Source organism: Myotis yumanensis, unplaced genomic scaffold, assembly GCF_028538775.1.
Source record: "Myotis yumanensis isolate MYYU_CA2020_CCGP unplaced genomic scaffold, mMyoYum1.0.hap1 SCAF_16, whole genome shotgun sequence".
NCBI classification, from domain to species: Eukaryota; Metazoa; Chordata; class Mammalia; order Chiroptera; family Vespertilionidae; genus Myotis; species Myotis yumanensis.
This window is the reverse complement of record NW_027223767.1, coordinates 30,515,879-30,536,512: the sequence shown is the minus strand read 5'-3', so window position 1 is coordinate 30,536,512 and position 20,634 is coordinate 30,515,879. Positions and strand designations below refer to the sequence as shown.

Genomic DNA, 20,634 nt, shown 5'->3' with positions numbered 1-20,634 from the left:
AATCCAAATTGCTACTATTTTGAGAAAAGTTCTTACTAGTTATTCATTCTGTTTTTTTGCAAGGGGAACTTTTAGAGGTAGAGAAGCTGTTCAGTTTTGTTTTGTTTTAAAATATTTTTAAATATGTTTTTATTGATTCCAGAGAGAGGAAGGGAGAGGGAGAGAGAGAAACATCAATGATGAGAAAATCATCAATCTGCTGCCTCCTGCACACCCCCTACTGGGGATGGAGCTGGCAACCCGGGTATGTGCCCTGACCAGGAATTGAACCATGACCTCCTGGTTCATAGGTCAATGCTCAACCATTGAGCCACACCAGCTGGGCTCAGATAGTTTTTAAAGGTTCTTACATCCTACAGATGGTACATAATCTAGGCTACATAAATGTCAGCTATGGCGAGGGTTGGGGAAAGGGCAGAGACAAATGTTCTACTCCAGTAATTATAAAGTATTTCTAGTGTCTTCAGTATGACTTATCCTATATAATAAAAGGCTAATATGCAAATTGTCCCCTCAACTGGGAGTTCAACCAGGAGTTCGACCATGGGACGGGGCCAGCCGGCCAACCGCCCACGGCCCCTTTCCCTGGCTGGCCTCATCCCTGATCGGCACCCCCTACCCCAATTGGAGGCAGGGCCGACTCACCAACCACCCGTGGCCCCTCCCGGCGGCCAGCCCACCCCAATTGCCCCAATTGGGGCAGGCCGGCTGGACCCCACTTATACATGAATTCGTGCACTGGGCCTCTAGTAAGATATAAGAACATGAATAGAAAGCCATCAAATGTGATATCTTGAGAATTGGGATAATCAGTTTACGTCCATCTTGTAAGTATTGTGTAAGTATAACGCTAGATGCCCATACACTAAAAATAATAAAAATAGCTTCCATCTGTCAATTGTGCACTACTCCCCATGTACTGTATTAAGTTCTTCACAAATGTCTCATTTAGTTCTCACAGCGGCCTGTGAAATAGGTGCTAATAACTGTACTGCACATGTGAGGAAATCAAGTCTTGGACAGGTTAGTAACTAGTTAAGGTCACACCATTAGATGTAAAGCTAGTACAGAAACAGGTTTGCTCTTGGCCAATCACTATACCTATAGTTTAACTATTTTATTTTATTTTTTCCAAGAAAGTGTGAGGAAATAAAGATCAAAGCTTAAAGGAAGTCAGGAGAGCTACGGAGATGAATTTGTGGTAAAACAGAAGCTTAGAGTGCAAGTAGTAAATGCATCCTTCCATTTTTCTAAAGGTTTTTCCTGCATACTGTTTTTTCAGTAAGAGAGCTAGAAGGACCCTTGGGAGATCACCTGACCTAGTTCCTGTACTATAGGCAGGTATGACATTTTTTAAGTGATAAAGAAATAGATAAACAGGTTTATTTTTCTTATAAATGTAGTACATATTCATTATATAAAATTCAGAAAATGGCCAAGCAAAAAAGTAAGGAAATTATGTTCCCTGATCCAGCAGCTAGAGTTAAGTACTTTTAATATTTTGGTGTGTGGGTATGTGTATCTTTTCTAGTTTTTTCCCCCTTGTGGGTGTTTAGTTAGAAAAAAAATGGAACTATATTCTATATTGCAATCTGTTTTTTCCTACTTAACAGAGATCATGAATATTTTTCCATGTCATTAAATTTTCCCTTTTCCTTGTCAACACTGGATTTTATCTTTTTTTTTTTTTTTTTCATCTTTGTCACTTTGATAGTTGGAAAATGGTTTCTGCTTATTTTAATTTACAATTTTAAAAATTTACATTTCCCAGTGTTTAATGAGGGTAAACAATTTTTCCCTTATATTTATTGGTCCTTGGTATTTATTTCGGGAATCGTACAGAGAAAATTTTAAACTAGTTATAGGAGTGGATATTCTCCTTGTCAATCAATCTTTTGGCCACCTCTAATCTTTCCTCCTTTTATTTTAATGTTTCTCCTTGTTTGATTTTCTGTTTACAGAAAGAATTACATCTACCTTAGAAGACCTCTCTGTATTTTGAAATATATTTATTTAATCTTAATTACCTTTTTAAAAATCATAAAAATAAAATTTGTAGTAAAAAAATTTTTTTCAAATAGTACTGCCTCCTGCCCCCAAACAATAGTGAAATATGTAACATAGATCAAGCAAGTCCCCCTTTTCCCTACTCTTAATAGTGCTCTTCAGAGATAACTATATTTAACAATTTGGTATATATCTTTCCATATACTTTATGTCAATTTAAACTTTTTTAAAAGCCATAAATGAGATTATGCTTTATATCTTCCCATGTTAATGAATATAAATCTACTTTTTCTTTCTTTAAAAGCAATACTTTGCTATCTTTTCTTTTTTCTATATATTTTTATTGATTTCAGAGAGATAGAAACATCAATGATGAGAGAGAATCATTGATTGGCTGCCTCTTGCACACACCTACTGGGGATCAAGCCTGCAACTCCGGGCATGTGTCCTCGGCCGGAATCGAACCTGGGACGCTTCATTCCGCAGGCCGATTTTCTATCCACTGAACCAAACCGGCTAGGGCTGGACATAACATTGTAACAGAGCCTCGTGTGTGTGTGTGTGTGTGTGTGTGTGTGTGTGTGTTTAATTGTGTAAGGGGAGGACAGTTTTGTCATTTTTTAGTAATTGAAATTTTATTACACTTTGTTTTCCAGGTAGTTTGTACCCATACATATACATTGACCTAGAAAATGAAAAGTGTACAGGCTTTTTTTTTAAGCTTGTAGGAGTGTTTCATTTTCTTCATCTGTATACCAGTAATCTTCTATCTACAGATATAAAAGCCTAATATCCAAATTGTCCCCTTGGGAGTTCAATCGCTAGCTTTGACGTGTGCTGACCACCAGGGGGCAGCGAAGAACGAAGGAAAGCCCTGACCAGCAGCCGGGGAAGGGAGGCCCGGGTCCCTATCGGCCCTGATCGTTGGCCAGGCCTACAGACCCTACCCATGCACGAATTTCATGCACCGGGCCTCTAGTGGTAGTATAATAATAGTAACTAATCAAAGGGTTGTTGTGAGGATTTAAATGAGTTATACATACAAAGTGCTTAGGGGCTAGTGCAGGGGTGGGCAAACTTTTTGACTCGAGGGCCACAATGGGTTCTTAAACTGGACCGGAGGGCCGGAACAAAAGCATGGATGGAGTGTTTGTGTGAACTAATATAAATTCAAAGTAAACATCATTACATAAAAGGGTACAGTCTTTTTTTTTTTTTTTTAGTTTTATTCATTTCAAACAGGCCGGATTCGGCCCGTGGGCCGTAGTTTGCCCATGGCTGGGCTAGTGCCTGCTACTTAGTAGGTTCTTAGTGCTAAGTGTTAATCTTCATAGTGATAGTACAGTCTTTTCTTAGACTAGCTATATGGTCAAAGTATTTGTTTCCCTCTTTCTAAAAGGGGGAAGCTGCACAGAACTCAAATGCACACTATCTATCATGTAACTTAGTGTGGCAGTAATGTAAAATGTTCAGGATTTTTTCTTTTTGTTTCTTTCTGTTAGGGGCTCACCCAATATATATTTTGTCATATGTCTCTTCATCTCTCCCTTATTTCAACTTCCACTTACTCCCCCAACTCCCCACATCATTCTCTTAAGAGAAAAAAATAAGTTTTGCACTTACAGATAGTTCTTTGATGACTTGAAATGCGCATACAAAAAGTATGTGCCAAGAAAAATATTACAGTGTCATTTTTTTAGTTATTCAGTCAGCAACATAGAGTCCATCATTTGCCAACACCAAGCATACCAAGGTTCATAGTCCTTGCCTCAGGGAGCTCATAGTAAGGTGTAGAGATGGGTAAACCACTTTTAAAGCATAAATCATTTAAGTGTTTTTTTGTTTACATGAAAGCATCCTCTCAAAGTGTTTCATTTTGAGTCGGCAAATAAATAATGCTTAGTCTTCCTAATATTAAAAAAAGGAAAACTAACTTTTATTGTCTGAGCCTTAGTTTATCCCTCTACATGGTGATAACTACTAAATCTTCATGAGAATACATTGTAACAATTTTAGGTTCTTAAATCTGGTAAGATGGTTTTGAGATTCTTAGGAGTAACCTATACATTTATAGTTGGTGTATTATAATAAGGGAAAAGTTCAGTTCGATTACTTTGCTTCTGTTAACAAAGGTCAGCTTGTGGAGGATACATATTTATCACAGTTACCAGATATGGAGTCCACAGTTTGTTTGCTTGTCAGCATGAGATTTGTAAATGATAGTGTAATAAGATGTTCTGCCATGTGACTTAGGCATCCTTTTTCTGGAACTAAAATATTGTAGGATACTTTTTATGGCCCAGGCGATGTGTTGGATGCTAGAGTGACAGGGTGAGGTCTCTTCTCTCAAGCAGCTAACAGTGCAGTGAAGTCAGACTCACGATACAGTATAAGTGTGGTAGCAGTGACATGAATGATACTGAGAAAGGAGTGATTAATTCTGTATGGAAATCCTCATTTTCAGAAAGGTATTCTCTGAATCCCGATTTTCAAAGGAGTTATTTCCAGACCGGTACTCTATGGAGAATTTTGGCATTTAGTTAGGGATAGTTTCACTACCTAAGAATCTGTTTATTTAAAGGCTTTTTAATGTGAATGAGTCAGACTATTTTATATGAAAGAGAGGGCAACTTGGATTGTATTTCTAATTTTATTTTTAATAAGTTTTCTTACTTTAAAGTTAACTTTAAATAGTATTTTAAATTATAAAAGTAATATATGCATATAAAATATTCAAACAGTTCAAAAGTCTAATCAGATAAAAGTGAGAGTATCCCCACTCTCCCTGGGAACTCCTGTTAGACAGTTCAACCATTGTAAATAAACTTGGATTTGAAGTACGTCATATTCTGAGCAGTTACTCTTTCTTTTTAAGGGGGGGGGGGGTAATCAATTTCCCTTTTTAGGGAAGTACTCCAGAGCAATAGAGATTGTAACTATGAAGTGGAAGGTAACTGTAGTGGATTTCGGGAAGTACATTGATCAGTTAGATTGCTGTGTCCTATAGGGCTTTTTAAGGATTTATTGACACACTTCATCAAGGTGTTTGAGAGAGTATTCAGGGAAACCTAAGAAATTCTGCAGTTCTTTTCCCCTCCTTATAAATTCATGCCTGGTCAGAAATTACAGCTTGAGTGGGATGTCCCTCCACAGAACTCAAATGCACACTATCTATCATGTAACTTAGTGTGGCAGTAATGTAAAATGTTAAGGATTTTTTCTTTTTGTTTCTTTCTGTTAGGGGCTCACCCAATATATATTTTGTCATATGTCTCTTCATCTCTCCCTTATTTCAACTTCCACTTACTCCCCCAACTCCCCACATCATTCTCTTAAGAGAAAAAAATAAGTTTTGCCCACTGAGTCCTTTTTCTGATTTGATTTAATATGTCTTGGGCTGAATGTTTCTCACAAAAACACTTTGCATTCCGTATTAGCCTATCAAACCTTTTTCTCTATAGACCTCTGCATAGATTGCATGCCTTCTACTGTGGTACCCTCAGAGGTATGAAAATCCAAGTCTGCTTTTGGCTTAGCCGTCATGATTTAGAATATAAGTCTCCATGCTCTGCTTTGAAAACGTTATCCTGGTGGTTATTTTGTACCATTTAAAAAAAAAAAATTCTCCTTTTGATCCACAGTACCAGCCAACACACTGGGGCAGTACTCCTTATACTGTTCCAGTTAAAACCACAGTGCTCAATGATAACACAGCCATGTATCTATATCTGGGAATCAGGATGTGCACACACCTGTATATATGTATTCATACATGGATATATAAAAATTCTAGTTGGACACATATTGGAAATGGTAACAACTCATCCATATGGTTGGTGTTAAGGAATTTGTTACCTGCAGCACTCTTTCTTACTGGTAACACCATTCTGCTTGGGGAATAAAGTACAAGCCCAAACAGTAATACTGACAGAATTTGGAATTATGATACAGTGGAGCCTTCACGTAATTCTTTGTTGAAGAAGTTAGGGCCTAAATGTTAAGGCTTATTGTTATTCTGAGTTGATAATCTCTGCCTTGCTTTAATAATTTTTCCTCATGCCTGGGTAGCCCGCGAGTTGCACAATAATCACTCACACAGCTTTGTAATCAATGCCCAAAGTAATAGGATTCCTCTGGCCACCGGCAATTAATAAATTTGTGTCTTTTTTAAAACACTAGCAAGTCGGGCCTGAAATACGACTGACTGGCTCTCCTCATTTGCATATTTATTGCAGTGGAAAAATTCTTACCAGATGATTGATGCTGAGCCTGCCTCTTGAATTCCAAGCAGCACATTATTATGAAATGAAAAATGCCGGCCATACAGTTGATTAAAGTTGAAGACAGTGGAATCGGTGTTTTTTAAGATTGTGGGAGAATTAAAGGCATATTTTAATAGATGTTGACAAGAAGTGAACTAACAAAAGCAAAGCAAAGGATTTGCTTGAAAAGATTTAATCAAACGTCTTTCTTGGGGGATTAATTGCCGGGGATGACTAGTGCAAGTGGCAGGCTTGTGTGGATTTGAATGAAAAGTATTGTTCTCAGGCCAATATATTGTGTGTCATTTTGACCTATAGTTTAGCTCTAGTTCTAGAGTTACTTTTGAGGGAGAAAAAAAAATGCCTTTGTAATATGTACATTCTAGTTCAATATGTTTATTTGGGGGTAATAGGAATGTGGCAGTTTATTGTACACAAATAATTGTATGTTTGCATATTATTTAAAAAATAATGGTATAGATATTTAAAAACTGATAAGGTAAGCTTTATTTTACTTTATATATTCATTCTTCCCATTCCACCTCCACCCCCTTACCAAAGTTTTATGTATTGGGTTATAATCTAATGAATGAACTGTGCACCCATGTCCAAACTTATTCTCTGCCTACAATTTTGTTTTTGTTGGACAGCCTAGATGAATCAGGGGGAAAAATAAAGCTGTTAGGTGAAAATGGTTTTTAGATTGGTGACATTTTCTATATAGAATGCTTGTATATGGGTAGCATGCAAATGAATACTTCATATAGGACTGTGAGTACTAGCTCAGCCCTAGTGCTGTAGATCAGTATAAGCAGAGCTTAAGAATTTTCACCATGTGAAATGATGATTTTTATGGTAATATTCTTTCCATCTTTATAACATTAAAAATTTTAAAATACCTTAATATATTTAAAAAAATTTGTTATTTTCCATTTTCATTCTGTGAGATAAACAGGCAAAGGATTATCTGTGTTTTATAGATGAGAAAATTGAGACTGAAAGAGATTACACTGGTCCATTCAGTATATAAAATGACTAGTTAGTGATAGTGTCGGTTAGAATGTGGGATTCCTGACCCTTAGTAAAGCACTCTTCCTATTTATTACCTACTTGGAAAATTATTCCTAAAGCTGGTGCCTAGATGCTTAGGTTGAATCTTGGTAACACGGTGAGGCATATGTCCTTCTTGCTCTCTTCTGGAAATTGACCATATAGGACAAAATAAACATATATCTTTGATAGTCTCTGTTGTTGTTTTTGTTGTTGTTTGTTTTTTTGTAACCACTTGCCAAGAAGGAGAGTGAAGAAAGTATATGTATCTTTGCTGCTTTTAAAAACTTAACTGTAACAGTAATGGGTGAAAAATTAGAAGTGAATTAGAAACTGTTGATTCCATTCTCTTTATAATTTATAGGGTTGAACAAACAGAAGTCAGCCCTATATGAATGATAAAGAGGGTTTGTTTTGGTTTTGTCTGGGAAGAATTCACTGTTAGATTTGAGCCTCCCAGAGAGAGTCTTTCCTCATTCTTGTCAGTTGTGGCTTTGAGGAGGCCTACTACGGCCAGGCCAGCAAAGGATTGCTCCTTGTCTCCTCAGGTTTTACATAAAATCTTGTTAGGAGGAAATGTGGCCCTTATATTGCAAAGAAATGAGGATTGGGTTCTTTCTTCTAAATCTCTTTATAGGAAGTTGTCCGTTGTCCATGTGTTGGCCACTAGTGACTTTACTTTGATAAACTTTTTTTTTTTTTTTTTTTGGTGTGGTTAGAAACACAGAATTGCAGATTTCATCTCTGGTAGGTCTCTTGACACTTTGATGCATGGTGGTGCTATCCCTGAATGGAGCTTAAATACTTCAGGGCTACTTTCTGACTGAGTGAAGGGGTGTATAAAATGAGAACATATGAGAAAGTATTAACAGAAAGGCACACTTTGATTTACTGATATTGGCTCTCTGCTTTCTTGTTGGATTGATAGGCTGTCTAATATATCTGCAGTGGATTTTTAAAAACTGACTTGAACAAAATAAAAGGGCTTGTATAGCTATTTGAGAGTGGCCCTTAAAGTACTAGGCTTTCATTGGATGTTTTCACAATTCTTGGTTATGTTACATGTAAGAGTCAAATTATGACTTGCTTGTTGGGGGCAAGCAGCTATAAACATTATGGACTGCTCTGCAGCTTCTTCCCTGCATGGTTCTTGATTTCATATTTTAGAACATGACACATGGTACCTAGTGGAAGTAAGGGACAGGAACTTGCCTTTTCTGTTCTTTTAAATTTTTTATTGTGGTAAAAAAATGCGTAATAAAATTTACCTTACTAATCATTTCTAAGTGTACAGTTCAGTAGTGTTAAGTATATTCACATTGTTGTACAACCAGTTTCTAGAACCTTTTCATCTTGCAAAGCTAAAAATCTTTACACTTCATTAAAACAACAACTCACTATTTCCCTCTGCCCCAACCCCTGGAAACTACCCTTCAGTTTTCTGTTTGTATGAATTTGACTACGCTAGGTACATTATTTAAATGGAATGATATAGTATTTGTTGTTTTGTGACTGTCTTATTTCATTTAGCATAGTGTCCTCAAGGTTCATCCATATTGTAGCATGTGTCAGAATTTCCTTCTTTTTAAAGGCTGAATAATATTCCTTCTTTCCCCCCCTACCCACCCCCCGTTCTTTTTGACTGAATTCAGGATTGAGGGATTGTAGATTATTTTGTCTAGGATGGTAGAATTATTTATTATACTCTGGTTTGGGATTTTTTTAAGTGTTTATTTAATTGTGGTAAAATATACATGACATAAAATTTACCATTTTAACCATTTTTCAGTATACAGTTCAGTACCATTATGTACATTCACATTGTTATTCAACCATCACCAATATCTATCTCTAGAACTTCTTCATAATCTCAAACTGAAACTGTATCCATTAAACAGTAAGTCTCCATTCCCCCTCCCCTCCAACCCCTGGCAACCACCATTCTACTTTCTATGAATGTGACTGTTTTAGGTATCTCATGTAAGTGGAATCATACAGTATATGCCCTTTTGTCACTGGCTTATTTCACTTAGCATAATATTTTCAAAGTTAAGTCTTGGGAATTTTAGAAACTAGTGTGCAGATGTAAGATTGATTTGTGGTTTCACTTTGGAAAATATGGGCCCTGTCTCTTAAGATACAGACATTTCTAGAAAAGAAGTTATAAAATAGTGGTTAATGCATAGAATTTGGATGAGATGACAATTCTCCGTTTTCATGGGCTTCCTTCCAAGTATAAGTGTCTTTTCTATTTTCTTAATCTTCTTGCTACAATATATACTCTAGAACCTTAGCTACTTGGGATATCTCTTATCAGTTCTCGAGTCTTTTCACAGATGACCATTTGTGGTAACCTAATATTCGTAGTTATCATCTGTATTCTTTGTTCTACTCATTTCTTTTAAAATTTCCCATACATATTTACATAATTTGTGTTGTTCTACTTATACACTTAGCACATTTAGACTAACTGATTTTAGGCTTTAAAGTTGTTATATCTTTGTTCTATTTTTCCTTCTGGCCTGTGTTATCATCTTGTTTATACTTAATCCATTTCCTGAAAGCCGACAGAATAAAGGATAATGCTGTATTACTTTTTTCTTCTTCATGAGTATAAGTTGTCTCCATATTTGGTGAAAATTTTGTTATTTTGTTTTTTAAAAGTCAGAGCAACAGATTGGGAATTTTGGTTTGGAACACAAGGCATTTTGAACTTTTCGGGTAATATATACTGCAGATGTTCCCAAGTGGTATGAATATACACTGATTATAAAAGGATTAGAATACAGAATTTAGAAAAACTGTGATCAAGCATCTTATTTTAAACAAGGAAGTATTTATGTAGTCTTATATGCGAGTATTTGAAGGAATACAACATAGCTATTGAGTTATTGATTTCTTTCTGACCAATCTGAGAAGGGTATCTCAGCAAGGTTAGCTTGTTTAAATCAGGTGTTGGTGTACCATTGATGAAACAAGTTGGTATGTAAATAGTGAGGAGGCTATTCATGCTGGGTTGGATAGAAGCAGAAATGATAGAACAAGACTTACAAAAATCACTTAAGCTGAAGTTAGTGTGGATTGTAAAACAAAAATGAATGTAGGGATTGCTAAATGAAAGTAGGGTTGCTTGTGAGAAGACTGCAGTTATTTAAGGGGAAAAGGGAAGGAGCAATAGAAGCATGGCCAGAGATAACTATTAGTGTGAAAAATACACAATGTAATCAATTAAATGTATAGAATAAGGGCACCAAAATGTCAGTGACCTATGAAAACATGTTAAACAGAGAAGAAAAAAAATCAGACAAGGAAGAAGTATTAGGAAGAAAAAGATTCTGTTTCTGAAATGGTATATATGAAGGAGTGATGGGGCACCCATGTGAAGATTTTCTTGGAGTTGCTGGAAATGTGAAAGTTTGAGCTTAGGAGAGATGTCTGAGTGCTATCAACACATAAATAGTGATGACCAGTGTCATTAGCCTCTTTAGTAGGATTAAGCTGATAAAAAAGGTAAGAGTTCAGTTCTCAGAGGGCCAGTTTTTATTCTGAAGTGCTTAGCCATAGACTATATACTGAATCCTGATGAGCTTTTTTACATATGCATCCTGTTGGCTATGAGGAAAGCCAGGTTAAGAACATATTTTTGAAAAACAGAATTCGCAAAAGGAAATACTAATAATGCCTTCCTCTTTGGGTTGTTGTTCTTAGTCCCTGCCCCAAATCTTACCCTGAGCCAGAACTGCTCAGGAACCATGACAATTGTTCCTTCTCTGTGCTTTGTTTCCCAGGCCACAAGGCACTTAAAGCACTGTTGAGGTCATTGGTAGATCTTCAGGAAGAGCTGCTCTTCCAGTACCCGGACACCAGGTACCTAGTAGATGGGACAAAGCCCAAAGCAGAAAGGTAAGGAGGAATGCAACTGTGGAGTTGCTCATTTTCTTTTCATCTGAATAGTTTCCCATCATTTAAGAAAAAGAAAGCTAAATCCTTTCCATGCAGATATCAGACTTAAATGTTAGTAAAATAGAGCCACTTATATTTACCTGCTCTTTTGGCCAGGATAGCACAAAAATTGGGAATTAAGTTTTGAATTTTAATACTTAGTTTTGCGTCATTCTCTTTGTGACTTCAGCAAAAGACTTGCCTTCTCTTTAGAGCTATTGAAATTAGTAGATTAAAGCACATTTTAATGTCAATGCTTAATTAATGTTTATGAAGCACTTTGTGCCCATATCATGGAATCTCTGGTCACAACCATCTTCTTTTCAATGAGGGAAGAAGTTATTTTGAAGGGTGGAAAATTTCAGGAAACAGTAGACTAAACCCCTTTATTGAAATTATCACATTCAGTGAAGCATCTCCCTGCCTCTTTGTTTGAGCCTGCTGTGTATGGTACCTGCTTACTGCTTTCTCTTTTGCTTATCCTTTGCTTCATTCTTTTCTATGGAATTGGAGGGATAAGTAGTAAACTCACATTTATTGAGTACCTACTATATGTTGGGGTCTGTAATCCAGTGAATGCAATTGGCTATATAATTGGAGGTTGTATTACTTTCTCATGGCAGTTGCATATAATATTGGGGCTTAATACCTACCCCTTTGAGTTCTGTTACCTACCCCTTTGAGTTTTCTTCACATTCATCTTCTCTTCATCTGGTTCAACTAATATTATTTAGTTGTCCTGAACAATTGGTTATAGGGAGGCATTTATTTTTATTGATTTGGGAATTAAGGTCATAAAAGTATGGTTATATGTTTAAATTTTAAAGACCTTCTTGTAACCAGTATAGGCTTGGTTCATATGCATTTCTAATAATGTTTTTGCAATCTCATGTAATTTTACGATTTGCTTACCTTTTAAGAAATATTTTGAAATCAGTTATATTTATTTGAAAAGTTAAATGAGGTTTTGATTGACCTCATGAATATTCTTTTCAAACAAAAGAAAATCCATTCTCACATCTGTGGTGCTATGTAACATGTAGACAAAATAGGGAAGGCTAAATACTCTCAACTTCATGCAAGTTTAGCTTTTTATGTGGGTAATGTTTATTTATATTGTACTCATTATTCTTCCTGGTTTTCTAGTGAGGAGGAGATTTCAAGTGAAGATGAAGAGCTGGTAGAAGAGAAGAAGAAGCAGAAAAGGGCCCCACCAAAGAGGAAGCTGGAGATGGATGACTATCCTGGCTTTATGGCAAAGCGTTTTGCTGACTTCACAGTTTACAGGAACCGCACACTTCAGAAGTGGCACGACAAAACCAAACTGGCTGCTGGAAAACTGGGGAAGGCAAGTGTGTGTGTGTGTGTGTGCACATGTGTGAGTAACATGTTGTGGCAACCTGAAGCAATTCTAAGAAATTGGAACTACAGCTTGTTTGTATGGATGATGTCACTATGGTAATCAGTCATTTCTGTAGAAAAAAATTTACTGAACTCCTACCATTGGGGTTTATACCATTCAGACTTGTGATTTAAACTTTATAAGAAAGAATATTTTATTCTAGAAATTGTGGCCTTGTAAGTGTTCAAGTGTTGGAAATACAAATAAAGAAGTTGATGTTAAACAATAATTATTAAAAGAACAGATGTTAAACAATTATTATTAAAGGAGCAGAAGTTAAACTCTGGGTGTAGGAAAGTAATATAATCTATTAACCACTTTTTTTTTTCTGAGAACAATTACAGCCATTCACAAACTCAGTCTTTAACAGAAAGTCTCTCTGGAAAGAAGGTTTGTCTATTTCTCTGCCGTCACAGAAAGATAGAGAAACCAATGTAGCTGCCTTCAGCACAGACTTTCTGCATTATCTGACACTGGTTAATGTTGTTGCAGGGTTTTGGTGCCTTTGAACGCTCAATCTTGACTCAGATTGATCATATTCTAATGGACAAAGAAAGATTACTTCGAAGGACACAGACCAAGCGTTCTATCTACCAAGTTCTTGGCAAACCCGAGCCAGCAGCACAGCCTGTCCCAGAGAGTTTGCCAGGGCAACCGGTAAGAATTCTGTGATGCGTGCAGGATGATTATGGGGAGCAGTTTCTGTGAGGTTAATTAACTGAAAAATCTGATCACCTCCTTACAGGTATTACTCTTGATATGAAAAATTAATGAAAGAAAGTGGGGAAAACACTACTAAATTGTTAAGAAATGTGGTTGTTTTTTTTTCCAAATGATTTTTAAATGTTTTTAAAGTATGGAGCTATTCTTAACTTGTGTGTAGTCTTATCTTAATTTTGAAGTTGATGTGAGTCTGGTAATGGAAGCATTTGTAATCCAAACTTTAAAATTCATTTTTAAAGCAGTTTCTTTAGAAAAGTCAGTATTGAAGCAAGTGTGTTCTTTAGGCTTTATGTTGGATGTTTGGATACTCCAGAAATGGATCCACAATTGGAATAGTCACATTCTTTTGTTGAAAGGAAACTCTTTTATTTATAGTAGAAATATATATTTAATACTTTCTTAAGTTAAGAAGAATTTTAAATGAAAAATAAAATTCCTCCTAGTCTGAAAATTTTACTCCTCAGATTTAACCAGTGTTCATAGTTGTAACATGCTTTCGGGTTATTTTCCATTCATATATATATATTTCTCTGATGACACAGAAAGATATATACACAGCAACATACATAAATATACATATATAAAATGTGGTTGCCTTTTCTTTTAAACTAAATGATATCGATATGTATGTGTATATAAATACATAAAATGTTATAAAGTATTTATAAAATCTTACAACTTTTTAAATTTAATATATCCCAGATATTTTTCCATATCATTACATAGAGACCTACCTCATTTTTCCTAATGGCTAGAGTATTCTATTGTATGGATGTATACTATAATTTATTCAAACAATGGATATTTTTGTTATCTCCAGTTTTAAAAATAGTGCTATAGTAAACATTCCTGAGCATTTATATTTTTGTATTTGTGTGAACATATGGATAGATTTCTCGAGGTAGAAATATTAAAGAGAATATGCATTTTAAATCCCTATGAATGCTGCCGAATTGCCTCCAAAAAAGGCTGTAGTAATTTCCAATCCTACCAGCTGTGTTTTCCAGTACTGAGTGTTGCCGGTTTTAGAGGTGAACAATGGTGTCTTTTCATGTAAATTTGCATATATTTAATTAGAATAAAGTTAAACATTTTCAAATGATTTTTCACTATTTGTGGTTCTTATTCTGTCAAGTTCCTGTTTATGTTTTTGCCCATTTTTTAATTGGATTGTTTTTGTTCTTTAATTTTAAGAGCTCTTTATATCTTAAGGAAAACAGTGCTTTGAATGTTTATAGTACTACATTACTTTGATAACCTAATGGTTATCTTCCTATTGATATAGGAGATTCTTCCTCAAGCTTCTGCCAATGCCCACCTGAAGGACTTGGATGAAGAAATCTTTGATGATGATGACTTTTACCACCAGGTATGATTTTTACACTCTTTTCTTTTGTTACAAATAAGTTTTAGCATTTTAAAACAGCTGGTAGACTTCTCTGACCAAAAGGTTTGAGGATAGAGTCACACAGGGTGTTAAAACTTCTGTGTTCAGAAGTAACTTACTGTGTAGTTCTGGATCTGTTGCTTTTCTTTTGTCTTATATTTTTCTTTTTGAAATGAAGGTAGCTACAGCTACTTTGTTAGTTGTTACACATTGTGAATTATCTGTAAAACAGTTTCAACTTTGAGTCAGGTCTATTCTTTCTTAACCGTTTTTGATAATGTTAATGGAGGATTTTTTGTTATTTGGTGTTTGTCCTATCAATAATAATAAAAGGGTAATATGCTAATTAGACCGGATGTCCTTCTGGATGAAGCCAGGGCCAGTGGGAAGCCCGGGTCCCGGGTGCCGGAGGGAAGCTGGTGCTGGCAGCCTGGGGAAGGAAGGCCTACTCTTGCACGAATTTTTGTGCAACAGGCCTCTATTTTACTATTATATCAGAATATGGAGCTAAAGGGCTGGGATCTCAGAATTCTTTAATTGTACTTCTGGTTCTATTACTTATTAAGTCTCTTGTCTTTATTTTTGTGCCTGTTCAAATCAGTTAAGTATGTATTGAGATTGCTACTGTTGATTATAATAATACTAGAGGCTCAGTGCACAATTTTGTGTACAGGTGGGGTCCCTAGGCCTGGCCAGCTATAAGGGCCGATTGGGGCCATCTCACCCAATCCCGATCAGCTAGGCCAGTGGTCGGCAAACTCATTAGTCAACAGAGCCAAATATCAACAGTACTTCTTCAAAATAGACTTGCCCAGGCCGAAAACCGACTTCTGCGCATGGGCCATGAAGTTTCAATCGCACTGTACTCACGCCCGCATGTGGTATTTTGGGGAAGAGCCACACTCAAGGGGCCAAAGAGCCGCATGTGGCTCGAGAGCCGTAGTTTGCCGACCACGGAGCTAGGCCAATTGGGGCCTGCTGGCTGGGGGCGAGGGACGGGCAGGGACCACAGGAGGTTGGCTGGCTGGCTGAGGGGAGGGACTGGCCAGGGGGAGGGATTTCGGGAGGTTGGCCGGTGGCCCCAATCAGGGCGGATCTGGGATGGCTGGCGGGGGGCGGGGGGGGTGGGGAGGGACGGACCGGGGGCGTTGGCCAGACACTGGAGGTTGGCTGTGGGAGTGTACTGACCATCAGGGGGAAGCTCCTGTGTTGAGCATTTGCCCCCTGGTGGTCCATGCGCATCATAGCAATTGGTCAACTGGTCATTTCAGTCGTTTGGTCGTAAAGGTCACTTAGGCTTTTATATATATAGATATATAGATTGTAGTGCTTTGCAGACAGAAAGAATTGGTAGAAGTTGAAATGTGGTTCCATTGTCAATACTATCTCTTCACAAACATCCCCCAGTTCTTCCCCTGACATCATACCTCTTAGCATGATGCTCTTTTTAATGATGTTAGTGAATGCTGAGGTAGACTAAACATTTGAACTATTCTAAAGAACTAAGATAATTTCCTATAATCCTGGGTCTCTTGATAAGTCATATTTTTAATGAAATGTGCTTTAGGATGTATACTTTCTAGCTCTAGAGAATTGAGGAGGTTGCTCAGCAGTGATATATCAGTTTTTGTTAAACCATTATTTATCAAGATAATTTTTTTTCTCTGCTAAATTTTTAGTGTGTTAACTTTTGCAAAGATTTTGCAACAGCTTGTTGAAGGTTTAACCATGATGACTGTGTTATGTACATGGAATATGAAGGAAGGAACTTAGGAAAATTACACTGTGAACCCAGTAGAACAAGTGATTCTTTATTGCAGATACCTCTGGTTTTGTCCTAAAACGAGAAAGAAACTTTCTATTAATCTTCGTATTCACTCTGTGGTGTTCAATAAAATTATTACCATAGTGAGTCTTAAAAGTAATGAGAGGAAAGAGGATTGGTGGAGCCTCAAGTGTTCTTAGTCAGAGGTCCTGATTCCTTTTTCCTTTTCTTCTCTTATTATATCCATTTGTCAGAAGAATAGGGAACTCTACTTTGTTCTAGAATATCTAAGGAAATACCTGATATAGGATATTAATGGTGTATAGTTGCATGAGATCATGGGAGACAATCAAAAATGTTTCAGTCTTCATTAATTGAAGTGTACATTATTCAGTGGAGAGTATATCATAAATTAAATAGCCTGAATAAAATAAACTGAAATTATGGGAAAGAATTGCTTCTACTGGCAATCCCTTGCCTGAAAGATTTTTTTAAAAAGTTTTTTTTTTTTGGCCTAGAGGTCCGTTTAAAAAGAAATAGCATTACTTGATTGGCCCCTCATCCCAATTAATAATTTAAACTTTGGTAAATTCTGATTTCAGAGTTATGACTAGTCACATCTTAGCTTTTCCCCTTGCCGGTTAATTGGGGTGCTGGGGTTAATCTAAATTAAAACTTAAACTAATAGAGGTCAGCAAGGCAGCTGAAACACCTGAGTGAAACAAATGGGACTGCCAGGCGCAACTTTATCTTGGCTGTTTCCCAAGAGGGAAGTGGCAGCAAATTGGAGTTGTTTCAGCCTTCTGTAAAGGTGAATGATGGGTGACACTTGTTAATGTACAGTATCTCCGGAAGCATTCCAGATTGCTTTGCTGCTGTACCAACTGCTGCCATCCATGCACAGTCAGTAGGAACTGGACCGGTTGCCAACATCTGGCAGCACAGCAAGGAATGGGTGCAAGTCTTGAAACCCCGCAGATTCTAAATATGGTGCTTAGAACTGTGCAGGCTTTAATCACTTACCACTGTTTGGCAGCAGGCTACGACAGCTTATCCTAGCCTCGTACATCACATCCCGACATCTGCTGAGCCTCAAGGCAGCTGCACATTCATTTTCTTTTCTTGCCTTTTCTCTTTGCCTCCTATTCCTGTCCTTCCCACTTTCCCCCTCCTCCCTTCAGTTTTCCTCCCCCTTCCCAATATGCTTCTTGGGAGAGATGATCTGTAAAGATTACTGCTTCATTGTGTACAAGTAATTGTGGTGATGCCAGGCCCTTGACAGACACAACGTAGCACCTGTTCTGCTGACCTGGTTAATTTCTTCTGTTGAGTGGGATTTGCCAGAGATTGGAGCTGAAGCCAATTCGATGATAAGGCTAAAGAAAATGGCTGTATGTTTTCTGTCACCTCCCAATTAAATTGGCTTCATAAAGTGCTTTCCTTTATTTGTCAGGGTAGTAAGCCTGAGCTAAGTGTTGCATTCAGAAGTGGTACAATGTATTACAACGGGCTTGTGAGTTTTCATTTGCGTTTTTTTGTTTTTTATGTGATCATATGGAAAAGCTGGGTGGTGAATATAATACATTTCACCTTTTTGTTTTTTTTTAAACCATACTTGAAGCCAGGCTCTTTGGGTCCATGTTTTGTAAGGAAGAGATTATAGCCACGTTGAATTTTAATGTTTCATTGTAGGGGTTTAAAGGCTTACTTGGTTAATTCAGGTGTCACGAGGCTTGTAAATGCCCTAACTACTGAGAATAATGTTTGGGGTCAGAACACCCAAAACACACACACTCACTCACTCTCTTTGTTTCATAATGGGTCTTAAGTTACTACAATCTTAAAATATGTCTGTGTTATTTAATAAAGGTACAAACATATATGACTGAAGAGTATCAGCATTTCAATTATATCATTTTTGAGGTGAAAAGAACCTTATAAGAAACTGATTCCCTGAAAGGTTAAGTAACTTTCTGAAAGTTATACAGTAAATGGCAACTCTAGTACTTGATCTCAAGACTTCTTAGACCAAGTCCTGTTCTTTCCATACCTTTATTTCTTTAATATTTCATCCTCGAGTCATAAAAAGACTTCACTATAGTATTACTTTTCAGTGTGTGAATAAATAAGCTTCATTTCCTTAGACCTGGAAGAAATATTATGTGTGTTAGAAAGTAATGTCTTTTCCTTAAAAAGTAAATGATTTATTGGACTCTTGTTTCTTAACAATTCTAATGAAAAAAATTAGCTTTATAGTTGTGTTACTGGTTTGTTTGGGAACCTGATTGCTGAAAGCTTGAAGTATATGGTGGTGAAGCTTTTATCAGGGAAACTGTTCACCTGCTACAAGCAGTGCTGTTACTCTCAAGTGGAGTTAGTTTGCATTTGGCCTATTTCTTGTCAAAGCTCATCCCGGAAGACGATTTCACAAAATGTGAAGGTTGTAAATGGCTGTGAATGATGAGCCATTCAGAAATATTTTCAACATCTGTTATTCATTTTCATGATCCTATTTGCTACTTTTTAACATTAATTTTTTTAAAGATGTGTTGTCTAGATGACCATTTAAGGTTTTTCGTTACTTTATTTTTTAAGCCATCAGTTGATCTTTGACTTGATCAGCCTGATTTTAGTTCTTAAAGAATTGAGGGAGGGCTAACATTTACTGAACACTAGTTGTGTGCCAGCTCCTGGACTAATTAGATAGGTACTTGGCCTACATCTTTATTTAATCCTCACAAGATTTCCATATTGAGAAATGACTGTATTTAGCTGTAACCTATGGAAAGTGACTCGTTTTATTCTTCTCAGAGCCAAGACTTCAAACTAGTTTTTTGTCACCTCATGAGGTATTTTGTTCTGAAAGGCCTAATTGAGCTTAGATATTGACAGATCGATACCTGGATTTCTAAGGGTTCATTAGGGTTTTGTATGTTGCTCCTAGCTTTATTTAGTTTTGATCTGGTTTGTCCTGTCACTTTAAATTTAACCAGGAGTGTCTGGAGAAAGGCATAATAGATTTTGCACTTTCGATGACCACTCTGATGGGTGAAATTTCTCCCTTTATATGCCATCAGGACATGTCTATAACTGACCTTACCACACATTGGATTTTTGTATCCAGGACATTTGATAATGCCACAAACAAGTAATTACTGATGCAGTGAACTATTAAGAATTGATAATGTTAAGAAATAGAGAAGAGGTAAGCTTTCTGAGAAGATGGTTTACCTTAATTAAATTGGTGAGTGATTAATATGGACAGTTAATGTGGTTGGTGACTTTAATTGTATGCATTTAGATCTTAGTGTGAATAAGAGATGTCTGAAGCCATTTCTCTGGTTAATGCTAATACAATGGGACATTCTTACTTTTGGCATGTATCTTTCTAGTGGTTCAGTTGATGGTTAATAATATGTTTTCAGTTTGATCTGAACCTGCTCCTTTTAATTAGTTGTTGGAAAACAGATACCTGTGTTCAGAGTAGTATTTCATTTTAAGTTTTACTTTAAAATGTTGCTATTATTTGAAATGTGTTTCTTAAAAGTTTAGTAAAACTTATTACACATAGGCCTTATTGGTGATTTTAGAGAAGACATTCAAATGAAGTACATAAATTTGAAAATTGCAATTCTGGCTAAAGATATAGCAGAGAATCAGTCAAGTTTCTTGAGGTATAGTAAATGTGTTAAAAAACAAAACGAACCAAATGCTAATGTCCAAGTAAACCCCAGTTTTAATAATTACAAGATTATTTTGCAACCATATGTACACATTTTGAGCTATATTCTGCTTTCTATGTTGCCATTGTCTGTCTGTCAATGTTTAGCCCCAAATACGACATCAGTATTGGCATTTATTTGCTAGTGTAGGCTCAGTATTATGGAGGATGCACAGACAAGAGGCCAAAAGCCACATTTTAAATGCAAGGTCCGACCGAAATTTCATGAAAGCAGCATCAAGGGAAGGTACACATGAATGACCCTCATTTCTTTCAGTTTCCTTGCTTTAATAAACATCAGAGCATGATTTCAGTATTACTACTTCATTTAACAAAGGTAAAACCTCAGAACAGAGACTAAAACAGTACACTTTA

General features: G+C 36.5%; 1 protein-coding gene across 2 annotated transcripts in view; it reads left to right on the top strand.

The window, feature by feature from the left end:
- Positions 1 to 20,634, top strand: part of AATF (apoptosis antagonizing transcription factor) — an 88,555-nt gene that overhangs the window by 18,634 nt on the left and 49,287 nt on the right. For both annotated transcript variants that reach the window (XM_070393743.1, XM_070393742.1), the window contains exons 5-8: positions 11,108 to 11,222; positions 12,408 to 12,609; positions 13,156 to 13,320; positions 14,672 to 14,755. In XM_070393743.1, the coding sequence (XP_070249844.1) occupies positions 11,108 to 11,222; positions 12,408 to 12,609; positions 13,156 to 13,320; positions 14,672 to 14,755 (566 nt within the window). The remainder of the gene's footprint in view (positions 1 to 11,107; positions 11,223 to 12,407; positions 12,610 to 13,155; positions 13,321 to 14,671; positions 14,756 to 20,634) is intronic.